This window comes from Anarhichas minor, unplaced genomic scaffold (assembly GCF_050575085.1).
Source record: "Anarhichas minor isolate MPS153535 unplaced genomic scaffold, ASM5057508v1 ptg000038l, whole genome shotgun sequence".
Lineage (NCBI taxonomy): Eukaryota > Metazoa > Chordata > Actinopteri > Perciformes > Anarhichadidae > Anarhichas > Anarhichas minor.
Genome location: NW_027466484.1, coordinates 3,075,088 through 3,098,755, shown reverse-complemented (window position 1 = coordinate 3,098,755; position 23,668 = coordinate 3,075,088). Strand labels below are relative to the sequence as shown.

At 42.9% G+C, this 23,668-nt stretch overlaps 1 protein-coding gene across 5 annotated transcripts; it reads right to left on the bottom strand.

Moving 5' to 3' along the window:
- Window positions 1–4,853: 4,853 nt before the first annotated feature.
- Window positions 4,854–23,368, bottom strand: tecpr2 (tectonin beta-propeller repeat containing 2). Of its 5 annotated transcripts, none has more exons than XM_076107248.1 (27): window positions 23,009–23,368; window positions 22,316–22,422; window positions 22,102–22,242; window positions 20,663–20,791; window positions 17,338–17,469; window positions 17,076–17,233; window positions 16,798–16,951; window positions 16,374–16,526; window positions 16,164–16,296; window positions 15,436–15,644; window positions 15,126–15,348; window positions 14,808–15,021; window positions 14,493–14,727; window positions 14,130–14,369; window positions 13,978–14,045; window positions 13,757–13,872; window positions 13,290–13,463; window positions 12,324–12,504; window positions 11,823–11,964; window positions 11,501–11,726; window positions 11,330–11,419; window positions 10,800–10,897; window positions 10,577–10,712; window positions 8,642–8,790; window positions 7,524–7,665; window positions 7,285–7,434; window positions 4,854–6,935 (listed from the first exon to the last, which is right to left on the bottom strand). In XM_076107248.1, the coding sequence occupies exons 2-27, from the start codon at window positions 22,391–22,393 to the stop codon at window positions 6,784–6,786; spliced, it is 4,023 nt and encodes a 1,340-aa protein (XP_075963363.1). In that variant the 5' UTR covers window positions 22,394–22,422; window positions 23,009–23,368; the 3' UTR covers window positions 4,854–6,783. The 5 variants fall into 5 exon arrangements, 3 of the variants coding, with proteins under 3 accessions (XP_075963363.1, XP_075963364.1, XP_075963366.1); XR_012958948.1 differs by lacking the exon at window positions 4,854–6,935 and adding an exon at window positions 10,217–10,451 and having other exon boundaries at window positions 7,295–7,434; XR_012958949.1 differs by lacking the exon at window positions 4,854–6,935 and adding an exon at window positions 10,217–10,448 and having other exon boundaries at window positions 7,295–7,434.
- Between the last annotated feature and the right edge of the window lie 300 nt (window positions 23,369–23,668).

Sequence of the window (23,668 nt, the reverse complement as noted above, 5' to 3'; positions counted from 1 at the left end):
CATTAACCTGATGATTAATAACCTGATGATCAATAACCTGCTGATCAATAACCTGATGATCATTAACATGATGATCATCAACCTGATGATTAATAACATGATGATTAATAACATGATGATCAATAACCTGATGATTAATAACATGATCATTAATAACATGATGATCAATAACATGATCATTAACCTGATGATCAATAACCTGATGATTATTAACCTGATGATCAATAACCTGATGATTAATAACATGATGATCAATAACATGATGATCAATAACCTGATGATCAATAACCTGATGATCAATAACAGGATGATTAATAACCTGATGATTAATAACATGATGATTAATAACCTGATGATTAATAACCTGCTGATTAATAACATGATGATCAATAACATGATGATCATTAACCTGATGATCAATAACCTGATGATTATTAACCTGATGATCAATAACCTGATGATTAATAACATGATGATCAATAACCTGATGATCAATAACCTGATGATCAATAACAGGATGATTAATAACCTGATGATTAATAACATGATGATTAATAACATGATGATTAATAACCTGATGATCAATAACCTGATGATCAATAACATGATGATTAATAACCTGATGATTAATAACATGATGATCATTAACCTGATGATCAATAACATGATGATTAATAACCTGATGATTAATAACCTGATGATCAATAACCTGCTGATTAATAACCTGCTGATCAATAACCTGATGATCAATAACCTGATGATCAATAACAGGATGATTAATAACCTGATGATCAATAACCTGATGATCAATAACCTGCTGATCAATAACCTGATGATCATTCACATGATGATCAATAACCTGATGATTAATAACCTGATGATCAATAACAGGATGATTAATAACCTGATGATCAATAACCTGATGATCAATAACCTGATGATCAATAACCTGATGATCAATAACCTGCTGATCAATAACATGATGATCATTAACCTGATGATTAATAACATGATGATCAATAACATGATGATTAACAGCATGATGATCAATAACATGATGATTAATAACATGATGATCATTAACCTGATGATTAATAACATGATGATTAATAACATGATCATTAACCTGATGATCAATAACCTGATGATTAATAACCTGATGATCAATAACATGATCATTAACCTGATGATCAATAACCTGATGATTAATAACCTGATGATCAATAACATGATCATTAACCTGATGATCAATAACCTGATGATTAATAACCTGATGATCAATAACATGATGATTAATAACATGATGATTAATAACATGATGATAATTAACCTGATGATTAATAACATGATGATCAATAACCTGATGATCAATAACATGATGATCAATAACCTGATGATTAATAACATGATCATTAATAACATGATGATCAATAACCTGCTGATTAATAACCTGATGATTAATAACCTGCTGATCAATAACATGATGATCATTAACCTGATGATTAATAACATGATGATTAATAACATGATCATTAACCTGATGATCAATAACCTGATGATTAATAACCTGATGATCAATAACATGATGATTAATAACATGATGATTAATAACATGATGATAATTAACCTGATGATTAATAACATGATGATCAATAACCTGATGATCAATAACATGATGATCAATAACCTGATGATTAATAACATGATCATTAATAACATGATGATCAATAACCTGATGATTAATAACATGATCATTAATAACATGATCATTAATAACATGATGATTAATAACATGATGATCAATAACATGATGATCAATAACATGATTAATAACATGATGATTAATAACATGATGATCAATAACCTGATGATCAATAACCTGATGATTAATAACCTGATGATTAATAACCTGATGATCAATAACCTGATGATCAATAACAGGATGATTAATAACCTGATGATTAATAACATGATGATCAATAACCTGATGATTAATAACATGATGATCAATAACAGGATGATTAATAACCTGATGATCAATAACATGATGATCAATAACCTGCTGATCAATAACATGATGATCAATAACCTGCTGATCAATAACATGATGATCAATAACCTGCTGATCAATAACCTGATGATTAATAACCTGCTGATCAATAACATGATGATCAATAACCTGCTGATCAATAACCTGCTGATTAATAACCTGATGATTAATAACCTGCTGATTAATAACCTGCTGATCAATAACATGATGATCAATAACATGATGATCAATAACCTGATGATCATTAACCTGATGATTAATAACATGATGATCAATAACCTGATGATCAATAACATGATGATTAATAACATGATGATCAATAACCTGATGATTATTAACATGATGATTAATAACCTGCTGATCAATAACCTGATGATCATTAACCTGATGATCAATAACCTGATGATTAATAACATGATCATTAACCTGATGATCAATAACCTGATGATCATTAACCTGATGATTAATAACATGATGATTAATAACCTGATGATCAATAACATGATGATCAATAACATGATGATCAATAACATGATGATTAATAACATGATCATTAACCTGATGATCAATAACCTGATGATCAATAACCTGATGATTAATAACCTGATGATTAATAACATGATGATCATTAACCTGATGATTAATAACCTGATGATTAATAACATGATGATTAATAACATGATCATTAACCTGATGATCAATAACCTGATGATCAATAACCTGATGATTAATAACCTGATGATTAATAACATGATGATTAATAACCTGATGATTAATAACCTGATGATTAATAACCTGATGATCATTAACCTGATGATTAATAACCTGATGATTAATAACATGATGATTAATAACATGATGATTAATAACATGATCATTAACCTGATGATCAATAACCTGATGATCAATAACCTGATGATTAATAACCTGATGATTAATAACCTGATGATTAATAACCTGATGATTAATAACCTGATGATTAATAACCTGATGATCAATAACATGATGATCAATAACCTGCTGATCAATAACCTGATGATCAATAACATGATGATCAATAACCTGCTGATCAATAACATGATGATTAATAACATGATGATCAATAACCTGATGATCATTAACCTGATGATTAATAACATGATGATTAATAACATGATGATCAATAAACTGATGATCAATAACCTGCTGATCAATAACCTGATGATTAATAACCATATGATCAATAACATGCTAATCAATAACCTGCTGATTAATAACCTGATGATTAATAACCTGATGATTAATAACCTGCTGATCAATAACATGATGATTAATAACATGATGATTAATAACCATATGATCAATAACATGCTAATCAATAACATGATGATTAATAACATGATGATCAATAACCTGCTGATCAATAACCTGCTGATCAATAACCTGCTGATCAATAACCTTATGATCAATAACATGATGATCAATAACCAGATGATCAATAACCTGATGATCAATAACATGATGATCAATAACATGATGATTAATAACCTGATGATCAATAACATGATGATTAATATCCTTATGATTAATAACATGATGATTAATAACCTGATGATTAATAACATGATGATCAATAACCTGATGATTAATAACCTGATGATTAATAACCTGATGATTAATAACATGATGATTAATAACCTGATGATCAATAACCTGCTGATCAATAACCTGATGATTAATAACCTGATGATTAATAACCTGATGATTAATAACATGATGATCAATAACCTGCTGATCAATAACATGATGATCAATAACCTGCTGATCAATATCCTGATGATTAATAACATGATGATTAATAACCTGCTGATCAATAACATGATTAATAACCTGATGATCATTAACCTGATGATTAATAACCTGATGATTAATAACCTGATGATTAATAACCTGATGATCAATAACATGATGATCAATAACCTGCTGATCAATAACATGATGATCAATAACCTGATGATCAATAACATGATGATCAATAACCTGATGATCAATAACATGATGATCAATAACCTGCTGATCAATAACATGATGATCAATAACCTGATGATCAATAACATGATGATCAATAACCTGATGATCAATAACATGATGATTAATAACCTGATGATCAATAACATGATGATTAATAACATCATGATTAATAACATGATGATCATTAACCTGATGATTAATAACCTGATGATCAATAACATGATGATTAATAACCTGATGATCAATAACCTGATGATCAATAACCTGATGATTAATAACGTGATGATCAATAACATGATTAATAACCTGATGATTAATAACCTGCTGATCAATAACCTGATGATCAATAACATGATGATTAATGACACAATGATCATTAACCTGATGATTAATAACATGATGATTAATAACATGATGATCAATAACATGATGATTAATAACATGATGATTAATAACATGATGATCATTAACCTGATGATCAATAACCTGATGATCAATAACCTGATGATCAATAACATGATGATTAATAATATGATGATTAATAACCTGCTGATCAATAACCTGATGATTAATAACCTGATGATTAATAACCTGATGATTAATAACCTGATGATTAATAACATGATGATTAATAACCTGATGATTAATAACATGATGATTAATAACCTGATGATCAATAACATGATGATTAATAACATGTTGATTAATAACCTGATGATTAATAACCTGATGATTAATAACATGATGATTAATAACCTGCTGATCTATAACCTGATGATTAATAGCCTGTACCTGCTGTGTTTGAACATGTTTATTAAGTTAATGTCATCATACAACAGGTGAGTTTACACTCAATTCTTATTGGTCAGCAGCAGATCAATCAACCAGCTGACATCACGATGACGTCACAATAGAGTCACATCTGTGAAGGTTTCCATGGCAACTATCGGAAACTAAGAGGAGAGACGATGATGAGTTTTAAATATAGACCCAGTTCAGACCTGAGACCTGAACCTCAATGCAGGTTAACAGTCCTCTGCAGTCCACCAGGGTCCATTAGAGCCCGCTATAGTCCATCAGGGTCCATTAGAGCCCGCTATAGTCCACCAGGGTCCATTAGAGCCCGCTATAGTCCACCAGGATCCATTAGAGTCCACCAGGGTCTATTAGAGTCTGCTATAGTCCATCAGGGTTCATTAGAGTCCACCAGGGTTCATTAGAGCCCGCTATAGTCCATCAGGGTCCATTAGAGCCCGCTATAGTCCATCAGGGTCCATTAGAGTACACCACAGTCCACCAGGGTCCAATAGAGTCCACCACAGTCCACCAGGTTCCATTAAGAGCCTGCTGTAGTCCACCAGGGTCCATTAGAGCCCGCTACAGTCCACCAGGGTCCATTAGAGTCCACCACAGTCCACCAGGGTCCATTAAGAGCCTGCTATAGTCCACAAGGGTCCATTACAGTCCACCAGGGTGCATTAGAGTACACCACAGTCAACCAGGGTCCAGATGTAGTTTGAAATCTTATTTAAAGAGTTAAACTTCTAGGACAACAAACTAATTTACATGTTTTTCAAAATTAAGGGGGTGGGGCTCCTGCCTCAGTTTAACTTAATTTAACCTTTTAACTCGGCGTTACTCAGTTTAACTCGGCGTTACTCAGTTTGTCTCGGCGTTATTCAGTTTGTCTCGGCGTTACTCAGTTTAACTCGGCGTTACTCAGTTTAACTCGGCGTTCCTCAGTTTAACTCGGCGTTCCTCAGTTTATCTCGGCGTTCCTGAGTTTATCTCGGTGTTCCTGAGTTTAACTCGCTGTTCCTCAGTTTAACTCGGCGTTCCTCAGTTTAACTCGCTGTTCCTCAGTTTATCTCGGCGTTCCTCAGTTTAACTCGCTGTTCCTCAGTTTAACTCGGCGTTACTCAGTTTAACTCGGCGTTACTCAGTTTAACTCGGCGTTACTCAGTTTAACTCGGCGTTCCTCAGTTTAACTCGGCGTTCCTCAGTTTAACTCGGCGTTCCTCAGTTTAACTCGGCGTTCCTCAGTTTAACTCGCCGTTCCTCATTTTAACTGGGCGTTACTCAGTTTATCTCGGCGTTACTCAGTTTATCTCGGCGTTGCTCAGTTTATCTCGGCATTACTCAGTGTTACTCACTTTAACCCAGTTTAACTTAATTTAATCTTTTTTTAACTTAGTTTAACCATTTTAACTAAGTTAAACCCAGTTTAATCCGTTTAACACAGTTTGACCAGACTGGACCAGGATAGAGAAATCTTAACTGTCTGATGTCCATTTAATGTCCTTAACGACCAGAATGAACTAAACTTGGAGAAAAATAATCAATCTACTACCAGTCTGAACCAGTCTGAACCACACCAGAATAAATATTAGAGGATTTAGAACCAGTAAGAACAAGTTGAAACCAGTCTGAACCGGTCTGAACTAGTTTAAAATAAAATGAATGAAACATGGTTAAAATGTGAACTGTCCCCTTAATGCCTTCAACAACCAGACTGAACTAAACCAGAATGAGTCAGAACCATTAAGGACCAGTTCCTCTGTAGCCAACTTCTTATTAAAGTGCTTCCTGTTAAAACTAAAATAAAACATTCACGTCATTTCCCAGCAACCACCTGGGCTCCCTTTGTGTGGCCATCTTGTTTCAGAAACGTCCTATAACCTTAAATGTTACAGGAAGTGATGGCATCAAAATGACATCATGGGTCAGATGAGCTCCCATTCATCATCGACATCATCCCAACTGAGGGAGGAGCCTGAGGGGGCGGGCCAACAGGGGGTTTGTGGGAGGAGCTTCGTCAGGCGACGGGACAATCCACCAATCAGAGTCACCGCCCACAACTCATCCTCTGGAGTCACTGAAGAGAGAAGAAACAGACACACCTGAGATTCAGTCCTGCTTATGAAAATAAGCATACACACACACACACACACACACACACACACACACACACACACACACACACACACACACACACACACACACACACACACACACACACACACACACACACACACACACACACACACACACACACACACACACACACACACACACACAGGGTCCACCTACAGGAATATGTATCTGCCCAGCCTCACGAGTATAAACCCAGTCTTACCAGTATAAACCAGTCTAAACCAGTCTTACCAGTATAAACCAGTCTTACCAGTATAAACCCAGTCTTACTAGTATAAACCTAGTCGTACCAGTTAACCAGTTGGCGTTTCCAGGGATTTTCTTCCAGTAATCTCCAGCAGGGTTTCGGTCAGAGACCCCGTAACGACGAGCCAGATCTCCATTGACACAGCGAACCCAGACGGTCCGAGAGCTGAGGACCAGCTGACTGACGACTAAACCTAAAACAGACACGTACACACATTGAAGTACAGTATATGTATTAATACAGTATCCACAGTATAACAGGTGTCCAGACAGACAGGTGTACCTGGTACCAGCTCCCAGTCCGTCCCCACAGGCATCTCATCACTGAGTCCGGTCCTGACGAAGACACTTCCTCTGTTGTCCAAAGCCCAGAGGAGACGATCGTTAGGACTCGTCTGGATACGGACCAGCTGCACTCCTATTGGCTGCAGAGACATGATGTCACAGTTACCGGTTGGTTCTGTGTGTGTGTGTTACCTGTACAGGTGGTTCTATGTGGATCCAGTGCGTGTGTTACCTGTACAGGTGGTTCTACGTGGATCTAGTGTGTGTGTTACCTGTACAGGTGTTTCTATGTGGATCCAGTGTGTGTGTGTTACCTGTACAGGTGGTTCCATGTGGATCCAGTGTGTGTGTGTTACCTGTGTAGGTGGTTCCATGTGGATCCAGTGTGTGTGTGTTACCTGTACAGGTGGTTCCATGTGGATCCAGTGTGTGTGTGTTACCTGTACAGGTGTTTCTATGTGGATCCAGTGTGTGTGTGTTACCTGTACAGGTGGTTCTACGTGGATCCAGTGTGTGTGTTACCTGTACAGGTGGTTCTACGTGGATCCAGTGTGTGTGTGTTACCTGTACAGGTGGTTCTACGTGGATCCAGTGTGTGTGTGTTACCTGTACAGGTGTTTCTACGTGGATCCAGTGTGTGTGTGTTACCTGTACAGGTGGTTCTATGTGGATCCAGTGTGTGTGTGTGTTACCTGTACAGGTGGTTCTATGTGGATCCAGTGTGTGTGTGTGTTACCTGTACAGGTGGTTCTACGTGGATCCAGTGTGTGTGTGTTACCTGTACAGGTGTTTCTACGTGGATCCAGTGTGTGTGTGTTACCTGTAGAGGCGGTTCTACGTGGATCCAGTGTGTGTGTGTTACCTGTACAGGTGGTTCTACGTGGATCCAGTGTGTGTGTGTTACCTGTACAGGCGGTTCTATGTGGATCCAGTGTGTGTGTGTGTTACCTGTACAGGTGGTTCTATGTGGATCCAGTGTGTGTGTGTTACCTGTACAGGTGGTTCTATGTGGATCCAGTGTGTGTGTGTTACCTGTGTAGGTGGTTCTATGTGGATCCAGTATGTGTGTGTTACCTGTGTAGGTGGTTCCATGTGGATCCAGTGTGTGTGTGTTACCTGTACAGGTGTTTCTATGTGGATCCAGGCCGGTAGCATCATGCTTGGGTTCATGGGCTGTGTTCCAACTCTGAAGTAAACTATTCCTCGACTGTCCACAGCCCAGACGTTCTGACTGCCACAGCTCACACTGACCAGACGAACACTTCCTGGAACACATCAGTGATATTTTACCTCAACACACCTGTAAACACATTTATATTCCCTCTATATAAGCGTGTGAAACCTCAAAACATCCCATGAACTTCTAGAACCCCTTCAAGAACCCATTGAACTGCCCTAAGAAGCCCTAAAACCTCTTGGGAAACTGAAGAACCACCTCAAGATCCATTGGATCCGCTACATGGTCTTTGGGAACCCCCTCAAGAATCATTTGAACTGAATCAAGGACCCTAAACTTTATTTTATCATCACACACAATATAGACGGGAAATCTGAATTCAACCCCTCCTCAGGATGAGGATCAGGATCAGAGGGCTGCTGAGAAGCCCGGGGAGCTACTTCAGTTCAGTCTCTCCCAAGGACACTCGACAAAACCTCCTCATAACATCCTCAAGGACCCCTAGAAGAGGACTGTTGGTCAGGTTAGGTACGGTTCCACCTGGAACCTTAGCAGGATCAGGTGGTCCCCTTTCAGACCCACTGAGACCAAACTCACAACAACACCACTCTCCAAACACCAACCGGAGGAAACCAAGGGTCGATAGAAAATGGTTTGGAACAATGGACAAAAGAAAGATCAGTAGATCAGAATATAACCTGATGAATAGTCCGAATATCTCAGATCCGCAAGGGACCACCACCTGGAAACCTAGACAGGAAGACACTAAAAATGGCAACCAAAAGAAACGGAGGATGTGGTCACAATGTGAAACATTCAATAAAATAAGGACCATATCATTTGACAAGTTCAACTCTGCAATGCCACACGAGGCAGATCTTGGTTGCTCAACAGGAACATGTAAAGACCTGGACAGAGAGAGACCGTCATGTGGTGGCTGACAGAGGAACTAAAAACAGATCTGATCCAGCAGACAGTCCGGTTACAGCGTGACACACTCAGAAACACCTCTGAAGTACCAGCCTGTTACATAACCTCCACCCGTCAATGTGACGGAGAAACACAGCTGAGTGTGTGTGTGTGTGTGCATCATACTGTAACCTGACCCCCCCCCCCCCCCACCCCAAACACACCCTGACTGATCAACCTATCACAGACCACAAGCCAGACTCCTTCACAAAATAAAAGATATTAAAACACATTAACTTCTGCTTGTGTTTTCATAAACACTATTAACGCATTAGCACCCCCTAGTGGCAGCAGAGAACACTGTGGTTTTAGTGGTAGTAAGTGAGGGATTAGGTGAGCTGGATATAATAGTTTTAAATGTTTTAAGGGAACACTATGTACCCGACCTTCACAACGTCACGAGTCTAAGAACAGAACAGCATGAAGGCACAAAGCTTTGGCAAAGAAAGCAGATGACACAGATTTGTGCTATAGTTCAGCTCAGAGTCCAGTGGGGCCTCCAGCAGAGTCCGGTCCACCGTGGACAGACCCAGATCCGGCTTTACCTGCAGCCTTGGACCTGCAGTCTGAGCTCCGGAGGGAGGGAGAGCTCAGCTCCCGGCAGCAGCAGCAGCGTCTCCTCCTCCTCCTCCTCCTCCAGGAGCAGAGCTTCTCCTCTCTGGGAGCCAACACCGACACCACACTGCTGGAGACCCAGGATGTATTGCTGGACCCACTGGAGGGAAGGGAGGCATGGGAGAACCAGAACCAGGACTGAGAGGGGCAGACTGTCAGACCCTGCTGCAGTAAAATGAGAGGTTTTCTAAAGGGAGTCTGGTGCTCAGAGACACTACCACGTTAGTCCACAGGGACTGCCAAAAAGAACACTAAATGAAAGTTCCTTGTAGTAACTTTCAGGTACGTACCGAGCTGGTTGAGGTCCAGGGGGGTCCAGTGGAGTCCAAAGGGACAGGACGAAGACAGCGTACGAATACTGACTCGGCCATGGGTGTCTAAACCCCACAGAGCATCACGACAGGCAGACAGTTGAGTCAGCTCCATCTGAGCACACAGGTAGAACACAAAAGATCATCAGCATGAACAGAGATGAGTAAAATCAGACTCGGAGACAGATGTGGTGTTTTTTACCTCAAAAGGTAGATGGATGGACGAGGGACGGAGCTCTCCATCCTGGTCCCAAACACAGAACAGATCCTTCCTGCTCTGAGCCAACCACAGGAACGTACCTGAGACACAGGTAACACACAGGTAGACTATGATCAGTTGTGTATAATGTCACATATGAAAGATTGGTCTGAGGACTAGTTGCAGTGGTCTGGGGACTAGTTGCAGGGGTCTGGGAATAGTTGCAGAGGTCTGAGGACTAGTTGCAGGGGTCTGGGGACTAGTTACAGAGGTCTGAGGACTAGTTGCAGAGGTCTGGGGACTAGTTGTAGAGGTCTGAGAACTAGTTACAGAGGTCTGAGGACTAGTTGCAGAGGTCTGAGGACTAGTTGCAGAGGACTGAGGACTAGTTACAGGGGTCTGGGGACTAGTTACAGAGGTCTGAGGACTAGTTGCAGAGGTCTGAGAACTAGTTGCAGAGGACTGAGGACTAGTTGCAGAGGACTGAGGACTAGTTGCAGAGGTGTGTAGTATTGTGTGTACAGGTGTGTGACCTTCTCTGTGAGGCACAGCTGAAGAGGTGATGAAGCTCCACTTGGTGGCTGAGACGGTTCCTCTTGGAACGACGTTCTGCCAGAAGGTTCCTGAAAGAATCAAACAAAAAGCTGCAGTAAAAAGTCTGTAGGTACTGGACCTTTACTGGACCTTTCTGGACTACTACTGACCCACGAGACTTCCCCGGGCCAGGTGCAGCTGGTTCCGTCCCGAGGCGACCCAAACTCCGCTGCCGTTGGCGCTGACCAAGCTCGGCTGGCACTGCGAGTACTGCGACAGGAAGGCCACCACCCGCTCCACCGGTGCCCTGGTAACCGTGGCAACGCTCTGGGTGGCATGCAGCAGCGTCTGGAAGAGACTGCCCTGATCGAAGACCACATAGTCCGAAATACTGATCTGATGAGAGAGAGAGAGACAGACAGCCAGACCGGTTGTTAAGCTGCAAAGGAGACCTGAGATCAATACCAGAACCTTCTCTCTAACTCGGCTTACCTGCCACCAGTGGTCGTCGTCGCCCTGCGGTCTGGATGAACAGATGCCGGTTCGAAACCAGAGGCTGCCGCTGGCATCCAGCGCCCAGGCTGTACCACCTTCTGCCAGGGCAACACACATCAACTCCAGACCCTGAGCCTCACTGTGACAAACACACAGGGACACAATCACAAATATACAGGATCAATGAATCCTAGCTCAAAGCTAAAAGTACCACTGGTTTCAATGCTGTATGCTAAGCGACATTTCTACTAGCAGTCTAATTGTCTGTGTGCTATAGTACAATAGTTGTATTGAAGAGGTGACTGTGGCTCAGTGGTAGAGCGGGTCGTCCTTCAATCAGATGATCGGCAGTTCAATTACAGTAGTATTACAGTAGTACAGTAGTAGTAGTACCTGACTGTCGTACAGTAGTAGTACAGTAGTAGTAGTACCTGACTGTGTCGTACAGTAGTAGTAGTACCTGACTGTCGTACAGTAGTATTACAGTAGTAGTAGTACCTGACGGTGTCGTACTTCCAGCCCTCTCCCTCACTGCAGTAGCTGTTCAGTCCTTCTCTGTAGAACAAAGCTTTGTGTTCGCTCAGAGCCCAGACCACACCTCCGCTCACACACACCTGGGTGAACACACAGGGAGAGTCCACCTTCACTGAGCGAGCACAGGGCCGGTCCACGCTGAGACCTGATGGACACACAGACACGGGTTACTGTGGCAACGGCACACAGAAAGACATTCATGTCTTATGTCTGATAATGTTTTGGTGACCCTGGATGTTTTGATGGTGCTGGATGTTTTGGTGGCACTGGATGTTTTGGTGACCCTGGATGTTTTGGTGGCACTGGATGTTTTGGTGGCACTGGATGTTTTGGTGACCCTGGATGTTTTGGTGACCCTGAATGTTTTGGTGGCCCTGGATGTTTTGGTGAACCTGGATGTTTTGGTGAACCTGGATGTTTTGGTGACCCTGGATGTTTTGGTGGCACTGGATGTTTTGGTGACCCTGGATGTTTTGGTGACCCTGGATGTTTTGGTGGCCCTGGATGTTTTGGTGGTGCTGGAGATCTGAACCGAGCTCTGATTGGTCAGTAGGCGGAGCTTTTATACAAGTTGATGTCTTATCTTGAACCTCACCTGCTCACCTGTTAGGTGTTCAGCTCTATTAGGTAAGAAGTGAACCTCCCTGAAGTTACCTCGATAACCCTAAATCCTGCTTCATAGTACAGGACACGGAATATACAGGATTCCAAGTACATACATGGAAATGACTTTGAAGCAACTTTATGGACGTTAACTAATTTCCTCCGAAAGTTTAATTTCTGTTACGAACTGCTGCCAGAGAAAACTGCAGTGTCACATGGAACTCTATAGGAACCAGTATGTTGTAGTTGTCCATTCTTGATGTCAGGTTTCTTCACAACAGCAGGTGTTTGTCAAAGAGCATGTGAGACACATAGGTGGCTAGTTACCTGTCTGCAGGTAGAGGTCTCCATTGGTCCTGATAATCCAGGCCGAGTCTTCACTCAGAGCCACGAAGGTCGTTTGCTCCACAGCTTTGTACCAGTGACGTTTTCCTTTGACTGAGACCTTAGCACAAGCAAACGCCGTCATGCTCCTCTGCTCCACCTTCCACAGCAGGTTACCTGATGGAGGGAGCAACAGTTAGCATCCTGCTAATGCTACACACACACCTGTAAAGATAGATAGATAGATAGATAGATATAAACTTTATTCATCCCCAGGGGGAAATTAGTTCAAACCTGACAGTCTACTTTAACATGAGACCAAGCTTCAGTTCTAACTGGAAGCTGAGGTTAGTTTAGGTTTCTTTGTATAAATAAAGTCAAACTGAGAGTGTGACATTGTTAACGGTACAAACTGTGCAGTGTACAACAAGTGTGCAGAGGATTTGTCAGGTATGACGACAGCAGCTCACCTGAGGGTGACAAGGCCACCTGGTGGACGTTGTCTTCAAAGCGCTGCCAGTTGAGCCCAGTTTCAAGTAGACCGCTGCAGAACAGTCCTCCTTTAAAGTCCAGACACCACACATACCTGAAACACACAGGTCACCTGTGAGACACTATACAGGTAGCTTCCACACATACCTGAAACACACAGGCCATACTTTAGTCACCTGAGAGTATGTTGACTACCCACCTGTCAGTCACCTGCAGGCTCAGTATTCCACATCCTGGTCCTGAGTAACCCATCCAGCTTTCTGCCAACTACAAAGAGAAAAGACAAAATAATATTAATACCTGCTGACAGACTCACCTGGTCTCATCTGGCCGACTTTGTGCTCGTCTCACCTGGTCAGGTTTGAGTGCGTCTCTGTCCTTAGCATCCTGGTCTACCTGTTGGTCTGTGGTCTTCTCCTTCTGATGAGACGGATGTTCGAGGACTTCCCCACTGCTGCCAGTGGGGGCCAGAGTGGGACAGTAGATGTCTCCCTCTTCATCACTGGACAAACTGGGTTTTCTGTCCAGACTGGACACAGTGGAGTAAAACATCTGGTCTGCCAGAACAGCGGGGGGGACCTGGTCCTCAATCTGGATACAAACACAGAGGAAACCAGTTCATTGTGTGAATGTTATGTCTCACTTTAGTAGCTACAACTGTCACCTGATAGTTACAGATAAATGTTAATATCCATGAAACTCCAGCATCATCACCTCATCCTCCTCTTCCTCTGGTCCAATCAGAGGGCTCATAAACTCGTCCTCCTGCTCCTCCATTGGCTGCTGCTCCTGTCCATCATCATCCTCCTCCTCAGCATTGTGCAAGTAGGAGAAGGTACACTCCAGCAGCAGATCCACGTCCGGGGTCGGGGGGACAACCTCCGCCTCTGCACCGGGACCAGGACCAGAGGCCTTTTCTGGATTCTCCAGACCCTGGAAGAGCAGGGAGCTGGGACAAGAAAACAAGGATGAGACTGAAACATGATGAGACACGACAATACTGTTCTCTGCTGGTCCTCAGTTACTAACCCAGACTGGTTGGAGGAAGACTCCGCCTCCTGTCCATCCTTTACACCCTCTGCTTTCTGTGAGATCTGGTCCTGGTTCTGAAGGTCAAGACCAAGGAGGGAGGCTCTGTCACTCAGAGGAGTTCCACTTCCTCCGTCACTACAGCTGCCATCCTGGACTACAAACATGGAGTCTGAGCAGCTGCTCTCAGAGAGGCGGTTCCCACTGCTGCTGTCTGAGGGCGGAGACAGAGACAGGAAGCATCATGACGACATCGTCCCTGAATAAAGGGGAATCAATAAATATATATTTTGTCTGTCTGTCTGTCTGCCTGCTTGCCATGGCGTCTCCTCTTCTTCTTCTTCACTCGGATGGCCTTCACCACCAGCTCCTGCTGCAGCCCCTCATGACCCAGCGGGGCGCTGTAGCGCCTGGAGCTCAGCTCACAGGAAGTGGTCAGCGGGGTGTTTCCAAGGAGACTCTCCCAGGAAGTGACGGAGCTGCTGCGGCTACGAGAGCCGCCGGTGAACAGACCGGAGTGCTGGCAGGACGGTTCCATCACCTAGAGAACCAGTAACAGGTCAGTTCACCAGTCTGTAGGTGAACGTGTCAACCACTTAAACCAGTGCTGTAGACAGCTGTCAGTCACCTCAAGCTGCTCCTCCGCCTCCTCCACTTCCTCCTCTTTCTCTCCCTCCTCGCTGGGCCTCTCCCATCCCCCCCCCTGCTGCTCCCGCCCCCCACCCTCTACAATGATGGCCATGGTTCTGATTGGCTGAGCTATTTCAACCGATCCAGTTGGTGGGAGGATGGTGGGCGTGGCCAAAGGTGAGGCCTGATGGACGGAGAGCTCCAGCGCTGAAGAGGAGAGACAGACAGGATGGAGAATATATATATATATATATATATATATATATACACATACATACATATATATATATATATATATATATATATATATATATATATATATATATATATATATATATATATATATATATATATACGTATATATATTATTACAGTAAAATGGTTTTCTCACTGACAAAGATAGACGGACCAACAGTCATAAAACCTGTCTTCAGTATTGAATACATGGATCGTACTACAGTGGACCCGGATAGTCGACTATTGGGTTATTGGTAGTGTTGCCTTAAACCCCTCAGGATTACAGGAATGTAAAGAATACACTTAACCTTTTGGCAAATGATTCAGATTCAGATTCAATAACAACTAAAAATATAAACAACAATACTGTAATAACAGAACCAATGTAGATGTGGAGGGTTAGAGTGAGGGGAGCAGAACAGTAGTGGTACTATTACTAGTAGTATATATACTGTGCATATATATACTACTAGTAGTAGTAGTACTCACAGCTGGAGGAGAGTCCCTCGGGGCTGTTGGAGAGACGGATGATGTCTCGGTCTCCTTTCAGGATGAAGATCTCGTTGTCACAACACGACACCGACACAATATCTCCGCTGCTCTCCAACGCTCCGATGATCACCTTCACACATCAAACACAGAACGGATTTACACTGATATCAACATTCACAGAAGTAGTTGTATCAGTAGTTGTAGTACCTCGTTAACACAGTCGAGGACGTAGATGCTGTACTCGTTCCAGCTGAGGATCCAGCCATCTCTGAGGAAACAGCTGAGCAGGCCGAGCTGTCTGTCTTCTGGACGGTAAGCTCCGATTGGACCAGGATGAGGAAACAACTCAAACTGAGGAATCTGAGTCAGGCAGACAGGTAGACGGACAGGCAGGAAATAGAAAATGTAATTCAAGTGGAAAGCTGTTCACTCTCAGCCCGCTGAAAATACCTTTTCAATAATGTGTCAAATAAATGAAACTACTAGTGAGTGAAAAGCCATCCACAATGATATGAATCGATCTGAAGAAACATAACTTGACTCATCAATAATGGGTTTCTTCTCCTGAATAATAATAAACAACTTCGGTCAGAAAGGGTTCAGGTCCATCCATCGTATGTTTCCACTGTACCTGTGTGTTGAAGAGTGGTTTGAGCTGTCGAGTGTCCTCAACCTGTCCTCTGATGTCAGACCTCCAAAGTCTGAGTCCAGGTCGCGCAGCAAACACCTGAAGATCGCTCTGCTTACAGAGAGCCGGCAGGAAGCAGGCGCCGAACCTGCCGCTGCTGCAACCAACACATAAAATACTGTCAACACTACTGTGGACATGAACACTGTATAGTCTCTAATAGAATGTCTACAGTGGACATGTTGTGTCCCTGTATTATGGGATGTACATCACATGTCTACCTCTTGCGTGGTTTGGTGCCCAGCTGCTGGACTTCCTGTTTCTGAGTGCAGTAAAGCAGAGATCTGTGCTGTGTTGAGATCAGCAGCACCTGGTGACTGTACTCCATCTGGACCACACCTGAGGACTCCTCCAGCAGCAGCACGGGTTTACACACACCCTGCGCACACACACACACGATTAATAAACTACTCTTTCCTTTCTCATTACATAAACAAAATGATTAATATATTTTAACTAGTAGTGTTGTTGTTGTGGTTTCACCTGGTCCAGGTCCAGAGAGGAAAACACAACTCGTCCTTTATCGTCTCCTGAGAACAGTTTCATCCCGTTGGTGCTCCACGCCAGAGTCGTTACCGAGCCTTTATGGAGGCCGACCACATCGAACCGCCTCAGCTAGAGACAAAGAGAGAGACAGGTGTGTTCCAACTCTACAGAGAGACAAGTGTGTCACAACTTTACACAGAGAGAGTGTTGTCTGCCTGTTTCTCTCTCTGTAGAGTTGCAACACACCTGTCAATTCAATTCAATTCAATTCAAATTTTGCTTTATTGGCATGAAAGTTTAAAAACAGTATTGCCAAAGCATCAAAAAATTGAACATACAATAACATCAATACACAACAATATCAATATAACAATAATATTAATACAACATCTCATAAAGTGGTGTGAGACAGAGCCCCCATTGCTCCCACGTTACCTGTAGGCCACCGCAGCTCTTCGACACCGAAGCAAAGGGAGGAGCGAAGTGAGAGAGAGAGATCCATGGATAGATAGATCTCTCTCTCTCTCCGTCTCTCTCCCAATTCAACCCAAAACTCAGATCTGCTCAGTTGGCATGAACGCCCAGGAACGGCATCGCCAAAGCGTCACCTGCTGTCCCTCAGGTTGTGGCATGTTAGTACATACTGGGCAGCAGGTCTGCCCTCTCTCCTTCTCCTAGGAGGACTTTTAATTTTGAGATATCGCTCGATTTTTTAAAATCTGAAATCACAGTCAAATTTGTTTAGGTAGATGTTCCTAATTTTATGGAATGTGTTGCATTTTAGGAGGAAGTGCATCTCCGTCTCAACCTCACCGGTCCCACAGTGACAACATGTTCTGTTCTCTCTTGGTTGCCATGACGTTTTGTGTCGTCCTGTTTCAATCTCCAGTTTGTGGTCACTGAGCCTGTACTTGGTGAGGTTCTGTCTCTGCTTTATATCTCTGACTGTAGAGATACTCTGCCAATTCATAGTCTCTCTCTAGGGCCAGATAACATTCCAGTCTGCTTTGGCCCCCAGTTTCCTCTCTCCAGTGCTCCAGATAGTTTCTTTACATCTCGTTATGATGTGTTTTACTCTGGTTGGTGTTTGGAGAGCAGTGTTGTTGAGAGACTGGTCCCCGTGTGTCTGAGAGGAGGCAGCTAGTCTCAGTACCAGCTGACATAGGGGACTCTTCTCTGGGCTCAGCTCTTGGGTTCGGAGGGCTTTGGAGTGGAGGGTGTCTGGGGGGCTGGATCTAAGGTGATTGAAGAATGTGAGTGCTCTCTTTTGAATGTTAATGATCAGTGGGTATCGGCCTAGTTCTGCTCTACATGCATTTGTTGGTGTGTTTCTGTGTAAAATGTGTCTGCAGAATTCTGCGTGTAGAGATTCTGTTGGATGTTTGTCCAGCGGGTATAACTGTGATGACTGAGTGGACCCATACTTCACTACCATACAGCACAATGGGCTGGATGACACTGTTAAAGATTTTAAGCCAGATTTTAATTATATTTGAAAATTTGAAAATTATAAAGTTTTCTCTTAATTGCGTGTAGAGCTCTTCGAGCTTTTTCTTTTAGTGCATTCACTGCCATGTTGAAACTCCCTGATGCAGTTATGGTTATACCAAGGTAGGTATAACTCATACTATGTTCAATCATGTTGGTGTTTATGATAAACTGGTAAAGTTATAACACATCTGTCTCTCTCTCTGTGTAGAGTTATAACACACCTGTCTCTCTCTCTGTGTTGAGTTATAACACACCTGTCTCTCTCTCTGTGTAGAGTTATAACACACCTGTCTCTCTCTCTGTGTTGAGTTATAACACCTGTCTCTCTCTCTCTGTAGAGTTATAACACACCTGTCTCTCTCTCTCTGTGTTGAGTTATAACACACCTGTCTCTCTCTCTGTGTAGTTATAACACACCTGTCTCTCTCTCTCTGTGTAGAGTTATAACACACCTGTCTCTCTCTGTGTAGTTATAACACACCTGTCTCTCTCTGTGTAGAGTTATAACACACCTGTCTCTCTCTCTGTGTAGTTATAACACACCTGTCTCTCTCTCTGTGTAGAGTTATAACACACCTGTCTCTCTCTCTCTGTAAAGTTATAACACACCTGTCTATCTCTCTGTGTAAAGTTATAACACACCTGTCTCTCTCTGTGTGTAGAGTTGGAACACACCTCTCTCTCTCTCTGTGTTGAGTTATAACACACCTGTCTCTCTCTCTGTGTTGAGTTATAACACACCTGTCTCTCTCTCTCTGTAGAGTTATAAAACACCTCTCTCTCTCTGTGTTGAGTTATAACACACCTGTCTCTCTGTGTTGAGTTATAACACACCTGTCTCTCTCTGTGTAGTTATAACACACCTGTCTCTCTCTGTGTAGAGTTATAACACACCTGTCTCTCTCTCTGTGTAGTTATAACACACCTGTCTCTCTCTCTGTGTAGAGTTATAACACACCTGTCTCTCTGTGTAGAGTTATAACACACCTGTCTCTCTCTCTCTGTAAAGTTATAACACACCTGTCTATCTCTCTGTGTAAAGTTATAACACACCTGTCTCTCTCTGTGTGTAGAGTTGGAACACACCTCTCTCTCTCTCTGTGTTGAGTTATAACACACCTGTCTCTCTCTCTGTGTTGAGTTATAACACACCTGTCTCTCTCTCTCTGTAGAGTTATAAAACACCTCTCTCTCTCTGTGTTGAGTTATAACACACCTGTCTCTCTGTGTTGAGTTATAACACACCTGTCTCTCTCTCTGTGTTGAGTTATAACACACCTGTCTCTCTCTCTCTCTGTGTAGAGTTATTACACACCTGTCTCTCTCTCTCTCTGTAGAGTTATAACACACCTGTCTCTCTCTCTGTGTTGAGTTATAACACACCTGTCTCTCTCTCTCTCTCTCTCTGTAGAGTTATAACACACCTCTCTCTCTCTCTCTCTCTCTCTCTGTAGAGTTATAACACACCTCTCTCTCTCTCTCTCTGTAGAGTTATAACACACCTCTCTCTCTCTCTCTGTAGAGTTATAACACACCCCTCTCTCTCTCTCTCTGTAGAGTTGGAACACACCTGTCTCGCTCTCTCTGTAGAGTTATAACACACCTGTCTCTCTCTCTCTCTCTCTCTGTAGAGTTATAACACACCTCTCTCTCTCTCTCTCTCTGTAGAGTTGGAACACACCTCTCTCTCTCTCTGTATAGTTGGAACACACCTGTCTCTCTCTCTGTATAGTTGGAACACACCTGTCTCTCTCTCTCTCTGTAGAGTTATAACACACCTGTCTCTCTGTGTAGACCACCTTTCTGAAGACACACCTGTCGAACTTCTCACCTGTTTGTTCCGACCAGGAAGTGGAGACACCAGCTGGAAAACTGCAACTCGACCTGATGCTGTTCCCACGGCAACCAGATCATCAAAACAGCTGAGCAGCTTCACAGCTGTGATCGCATCACTCTTCCCCTGTTACACCCACACACACACACACACACACACACACACACACGCGCACACACACACACACACACACACACAATTAATTAATCTCTGTCTCTTTAAACTGAAATAGCTCGCTTAAAGTCAAACATTATAAACACACCGCTGACCAACTGACATTCAAATGCACCAACATAGTGAAATACGTTGCTCCGCTGGTTTCTGGTTGTACTGTAGACGTTGCTCCACTGGTTTGTGGTTGTACTGTAGACGTTGCTCCACTGGTTTGTGGTTGTACTGTAGACTTTGCTCCACTGGTTTGTGGTTGTACTGTAGACGTTGCTCCACTGGTTTGTGGTTGTACTGTAGACGTTGGTCCTCTGGTTTGTGGTTGTACTGTAGACGTTGCTCCGCTGGTTTGTGGTTGTACTGTAGACGTTGCTCCGCTGGTTTGTGGTTGTACTGTAGACGTTGCTCCGCTGGTTTGTGGTTGTACTGTAGACGTTGCTCCACTGGTTTGTGGTTGTACTGTAGACTTTGCTCCACTGGTTTGTGGTTGTACTGTAGACGTTGCTCCACTGGTTTGTGGTTGTACTGTAGACGTTGCTCCACTGGTTTGTGGTTGTACTGTAGACGTTGCTCCACTGGTTTGTGGTTGTACTGTAGATGTTGCTCCACTGGTTTGTGGTTGTACTGTAGACGTTGGTCCTCTGGTTTGTGGTTGTACTGTAGACTTTGCTCCGCTGGTTTGTGGTTGTACTGTAGACGTTGGTCCTCTGGTTTGTGGTTGTACTGTAGACTTTGCTCCGCTGGTTTGTGGTTGTACTGTAGACGTTGGTCCTCTGGTTTGTGGTTGTACTGTAGACGTTGCTCCACTGGTTTGTGGTTGTACTGTAGACGTTGGTCCTCTGGTTTGTGGTTGTACTGTAGACTTTGCTCCGCTGGTTTGTGGTTGTACTGTAGACGTTGGTCCTCTGGTTTGTGGTTGTACTGTAGACGTTGCTCCGCTGGTTTGTGGTTGTACTGTAGACGTTGCTCCGCTGGTTTGTGGTTGTACTGTAGACGTTGCTCCACTGGTTTCTGGTTGTACAGCAGACGTTGCTCCGCTGGTTTCTGGTTGTACAGCAGACGTTGCTCCACTGGTGTGAAAACCCTTCAAACCCTCTGCTGTGATTAGAGACTGCAACAAATGTTTGAATTTAAAAAACAAAAGTGTCAGCTCTACTGAGGACAGGTGTGTCTCCCTGAAGAGCCCCACTAGACCAGGGCCCCCTGCTGGACCTCCTGTAAAACCAGACTGAGCACCACAGAAGAAGAAATAGAAGAAGAGCTCTGACCTCCAGGCTGTACTTGTTCATGTGTGCTCGGCGACGACAGTACAGGTAGAGCATGCCGGTGCTGCTGCCCACCGCCAGGAAGTCACCGCTGCTGTCCAGAGCCGTCAGGTAGACCAGGACGGACCTGAACCCGCGCTGCACCTGCAGGGAGAGAGAGGAGCATCAGCATGGTCGGCATCAGCACTCTGGTCTGGGTCACTTCCTGGTTCCCTACCTTCGCTGGGATCGCATTCAGCAGGTAGTAGAGCGGGCAGAACTCTCTCAGGACGGAGGAGGAGGAGGGGGCTGCCATTTTTTTTGCCGAAGTGGACTCAACTGGTCCTGAAAAGTCAATTCATTAAAAACAACACAGGTTTAATCTTTCACATCCTGTCCTGGTCTCACCTCAACAACAGCTCAGATCTAACTGACATATACCGAATTGTAAAAGGTCTTATGTCATGTTTTGCGGCTGACGTCATGAGAGACAGGTTGAATAGAAGTTTGGTGTGACGCCATGAACTCTGAACCAAACTCCATTCAAAAAAGCATAATTTTCCTGTTCCCCCGTCTCCTCATCTGACGACATACAACATTAAGAGTCGTTGGGATTCATTCAAGATAACAACATAAGCATTCTACAAAAAAATAAAAGTGAAGTCTTGTGAATTATCTGCAGTTTGTCCCTTTCTGGAGTTTCTCTGGAGGGCGGAAACGAACGTAAACAGATCATTTAACTTTAAATTCACGTCATTTAAACCCGGTTTTTGATCAAGTTGACATATGCCGAATTAAACACAGTAACTCAAAGAAGTCTAAGACATCTTAAACTGGGCTTTTACAGTCATTGTTCTCGTCCCACCTTGAGATAAATATTAAATTGACGTATTGTTGAATGTAGTTTGGTTTGACGCAACCGTCAGGTTACCTTTCAATGCTAGCAGGCAGGCTAACAGTTAGCATGAGGAAGAAGAAGACCGTGAGTCCTTTACTGAGAGCTGGAGGATCAAAGGATGTTCCAGATGTTCCAGATGTTTCACTTACAGACCGATATGTTCAGAAGGTCTGCCTGTCTGTCTGACAATCGCCGTCTGTCTGACAGCCTCCATATTGATCTGATCCTGAGCTGCTGTCGACAAACCACGCCCCCCGCCGACAGGCCGCGGTACTGCACCTTTCATCTCTACGTCTTTATGTATTTATGTGTTTTAATACCACTAAAATAATAAAACAATAAAATACTAAAATACTGTCTGTGATATGTTAGTTGTTATCTTCATCTCAGGATCATTTTAATAAATAAATGGACGACCGGAAGCGGAAACTCAGTGGCTGCTGGTTGGAAAACCTGGAAACTGGATCAAGTATTGAGCTTTGCTACTTTAATTGAAACTATGAAGAGAACAGTTAAGATGATTAGAGATGAGACAATAACATTTATATCATTTATTATGTGTAATTATTGTCCTTTGAACTCTGAGTCTCTAATAATGTGTATGTTGATTCATCACACTGTGCAATTACAAACAATTCTGTCTGTATATATAATATTTTTAGTTATATTTTAGTCATTGTGGATTTTTTAAAC

Excerpts from the sequence above, each read along its gene's own strand:
- tecpr2 (XM_076107248.1), bottom strand. The coding sequence starts at position 22,393 with ATGGCAGCCCCCTCCTCCTCCTCCGTCCTGAGAGAGTTCTGCCCGCTC. Across the intron at positions 22,243-22,315 it reads TGAATGCGATCCCAGCGAAG|GTGCAGCGCGGGTTCAGGTC; the intron begins GTAGGGAACCAG and ends CTCTCCCTGCAG. Across the intron at positions 12,505-13,289 it reads AGACCTCTACCTGCAGACAG|GTCTCAGCGTGGACCGGCCC; the intron begins GTAACTAGCCAC and ends TGTGTCCATCAG.